At 41.1% G+C, this 3,947-nt stretch overlaps 1 protein-coding gene across 1 annotated transcript in view; it reads left to right on the forward strand.

Annotated features, from left to right (window-relative positions):
- Positions 1-464: 464 nt before the first annotated feature.
- The window catches only part of NDUFS6 (NADH dehydrogenase (ubiquinone) Fe-S protein 6, 13kDa (NADH-coenzyme Q reductase)), a gene marked incomplete at its 5' end in the record, with an annotated part of 5,066 nt that continues 1,583 nt past the window's right edge, over positions 465-3,947 (forward strand). Inside the window, 2 exons of the mRNA XM_010082291.1 lie at positions 465-518; positions 3,674-3,796. Of these exons, the coding sequence (XP_010080593.1) occupies positions 465-518; positions 3,674-3,796 (177 nt within the window). The remainder of the gene's footprint in view (positions 519-3,673; positions 3,797-3,947) is intronic.

A 3,947-nucleotide genomic window follows, 5' to 3' on the forward strand; every position in this document is an offset into this window, starting at 1 on the left:
AGCGTGAAACCCGAGCGAGGGAGGCGGCCTGTGCCGGCCGTGTGCAGCGCTGGGCGCGGGGAGCGGCCGCAGCCAGGCCTTCGCGGGGGTTACTTGGCTCGGGCACAAATAAATATGAACCTTGATGTTCGTGGTTTAGTTCCTGTTCCAAAGGGCCGTGTGGGATCAGGGAACAGCATTATACGTAACAAATCTTATATTTGTCTCTCTGGTCAGAGCTAAGGCATCTTCTTACTGGCTTTAAACCTCACCCCATCTTTTCCACTTTCCAACCTAAAATTTATGTTCGTCTGTGAGAGAAATGGAAACTACCTGTTTTGTGTAGTACTTGTGTAAGATAATGGCAATACTTGAAAATGAGGAAACTATTTTAAATATTTAGTCTTGACAGTGCTGTAACCTTTTGTGTTCTTTGTTTATGGTTATTGCATTTTAAATAACATCAAGTTTATTTTATACTTTAGGTATATGATGAGAAGGATTATAGAAGAGTTAGATTTGTTGGACGACAAAAGGAGGTAACTCATTCTACTTCTACTCACAGGAAAACGAGTGATTTGTGCTTTTTTAATATCTGATATTCATGTCCTCAACTTGATTGTTATTATTAAAAAAAACCCAAACCAACCAAAAAACAAACTACCCAAACCCCACAACTAAAACCAACCAAACAAGAACAAAAAAACCCCTACCAAAACCAAACTATTTTGGATTTTGGTGTTTTTTTCCACCATGGTGAAAAGTCTTCTTTTAAGACAGCTTATAGTACCAGCTTCTGTGTACCTCCTTACTTTTGGTAAATTTGGAAAGTTCAAGACTCACCCTACACCTGTTAAGTCCTTACATGTAGGCTGTGGAAGTTGGAGGCATTTGCTGCATAGATAAAATCTTGGTCTTTACCCAAACTGTCTTTTTAACAAGGCCACTTAATTTCCAGAGCCTGGGAAGCATTTGCTGAAACAGTGCTGTAACAAATAAAACTAAAATTTTGGAGTATGCTGAAATAATGAAGCCTCAAAGGCAAAGTTGAGTAACACTAGCATCAGTCAGGTGTACTACTGTGAAGTTATCCTATGGATCTGTTGCTGCTTGTTATCAATATAGAGAGTATGTGGAATTGTAAGTCCTTTAGCACCAAGTCTCTTTAATGATCGAGCAGCACAGCTCCATGATGGATCTGCTGGTCTTTGGGAGAGAAACCGAGATTGTTTCAGCTAAATTGTATTAGTGCCTGGATCATCTGGTTAGTGCCTTGGTGTTAATGCTATAAATATGTATGTATAGAAGAGGTATTAACTATAAGGTGTGGTAGATTTTTAATGCAGTTGTGTATAGTTATTCCCTTCCTAAATTAACCTGAACTAATTATGCTGGTTTCTGAGTTTTCATATTGAGTTTACCTCATTATAGCATGGATACAGTTTAACTCCTGCTGTGTGGCAGAAATGGGGGTTCTACATGGGAAATGGTTAAATGAAATTATCCCTTAAAATGCTGAAGTAGTTTACTTCTGGGAGGACAGTGGCAAAGTAGGTCCTGCCCCCATGCAATGCCTGTTTTTATGCTACTTCTGTAACTTTATAGGAAACACTTGTTAAGCTGAGTTCTCTGTAGAGCATAGGTCTGTCTGATATGCCTTTGCCAGCAGCTGATTTTGGACTCACTTTTTATGTGGTGAGAACACCTGGTGTTTTCAGTTCTGCCCAGTTCCTCCTTCTCTAGAAAAAGCCAAGCTTTAAGTCTGCCGAGCAAGGTGTAATGCTAGGTTTTAATTGTGAAGCTGGAACATTATTGACATGTTAAATACTGAAACAATCTTCATCTGTGCTCATTAATGTGCTCTCTCTCTGAGCTTTGCCATTACCCTAGAAGATCCCCCAGTGTGCTTCAGCTGCTAGTCTTAGGATTTCACAGCTGTGTCTGTAGTCCAAATGTTGTCTTTTTTCTGCAGCTAAAGTTAGCCTGTGAAGCTGGTGGTGGCACTTTCTTGGTCACTTCTTTTCACCTTCACTACACTCCAGGTGGTTGAGTCTGGCTTGTGATTAGCATAGTCCAGCCACAGCAGCCTTCTTGTCTGGGGATGCAGCCTCGGGATGCTGGTGCCCTTGGTGAGGACATCTGGGCTGGCACCTGGGTACTGTATGTGGCCTGTCCAGGCAGTGGCCAGGCCTGGGGGCATGGCTCAGAGTATGTGAGTGTTGTCACCTCAGTTCTCCCAGCCTATTTGTTAATGAAATTCATGCGTTTTAGCTAAAATCATTGTTCTCTGTGCTGGATGTGCAGAACCAGGGGACTAGTGCTCTCTGGTAATGGCCTAAAGCAAATAGCTGTGGGAAAACTGAGCATGGCAGCTGCTAGGAGTTCAGCTTCTTGATCATGGTGCTATCTCTCTCCTTTAGCACACAAGGAAGGATGCACAACTTTGAGCATTATTAAAAGCAGCAGTAAAAAACCTTGCAAGTTAACTAGGATTGCGTATGACTTGTGCACACAGGTGCCAGGCAGTGAGGTTCTTGATGTTGTTGATTTACTTCAATACTGAAAGTTGGTTTTTTTTCGTTAACTTTATTTGGCTATCATTGTCTTTAGATAAAGAAAATCCTGTTGTTGGTAAAACTGACTTTTCAACTGCGGTACCAAAAATGCAGATTTTAGGGAGACTTAATTGGAGGCTTGAAGAACTTAGCTTGTTGTGTAGTAGAACTATATAAAAGTACCATTGTAATTCTTAAGTGTTCATTTAATGGACACTTAGCTACCTTGTACTTTTTCCTAAGAATCTCATCTTCATTCAAATACCAGCATGTTTATTAATCTTATATACAGAGCAGTAGGTAGTGCCTTCTTTGAGTGTGCATATTATTTTATATTTTAGCATGTATAACATTACTTTAGAAAAAGCTGACCCCTTCTGGAGCATGTTTAGCTGAGGGGTAGGGTTAGTTGTCTCAGAGCAGGTTGGAAGAGGCTGGCCTGGATGCAGGAGGAAAGCGCTGTGGCAGGTGCTACAGGTCCTGCTGGGCACAAGTTGCTGTGTGGGAGGCTTGTCCAGAGGTGGATATGTTTGCCAGGCCACCTAGGCATGCTCTAGGAAAAAGCCCTACTTGTTTGTGATGTGTGTGTGTTCAGGAACTGTGTATAAGAGGGATTTACAAAGTAGCATAGTGACATTTAGAGGTTTTTCTTTTTTCTAATGCTGAGCAATTTGCCTTTCTGACTGTTGTTGGGTACCATGTTAGTGTTTTCCTGAGATTCCTGTGCAGTGATGGAATAAGGTGTGTGGTGAGAGGCTCTAAATTACCAGCAGTTGTTTTATTTCACTCCTGACCTTGCTTGTCTCACATTTATCAGCAGTGAGTCTTTTGCAATTTTATTGTGTCATTGCTAAAGCACAATACAGAGGCAATGTCAGTTAAATATCTTCTGTTCTTGGCTGCTTGTTCCTGCTCACATTGCAAACCTGAGCACTGATGTGGCCTGTGTATCAGAGGAAGGGGATTACTTTTGCAAAGTTTAACGTGTGTACTTCAGTGATCTGGCCTGAAGAGGTGGGAACAAACGTGCACAACCTTCTCAGGAAGGCTGTAGTGGAACTCCTTTGGGAGGTGGTAAATAGCAATTGCTTTCTGTCTGAGTGGGGAAGATATCTGAAAGCTTCCTTTTTCTCTTACAGGTGAACGAGAATTTTGCAATTGATTTGATAGCAGAGCAGCCTGTGAGTGAAGTTGAAAGCAGAGTGATATCATGCGATGGTGGTGGTGGAGCTTTGGGTCATCCTAAAGTATATATAAACTTGGTAATATCTTTGTTCTGCGTATACATTTTGCCTGTAAATTCGTGTTTGTAAGATTATCTACCTTTTGGCATGTTAGTTTAGCAAAGTAAAAGAAGTAACCACCTGAGATGCTAATTTTATTTGGTGCCTAATATAAAATTAAGATTTCTAA

This window comes from Pterocles gutturalis, unplaced genomic scaffold (genome assembly GCF_000699245.1).
Source record: "Pterocles gutturalis isolate BGI_N339 unplaced genomic scaffold, ASM69924v1 scaffold23954, whole genome shotgun sequence".
Classification (NCBI taxonomy): Eukaryota; Metazoa; Chordata; class Aves; order Pterocliformes; family Pteroclidae; genus Pterocles; species Pterocles gutturalis.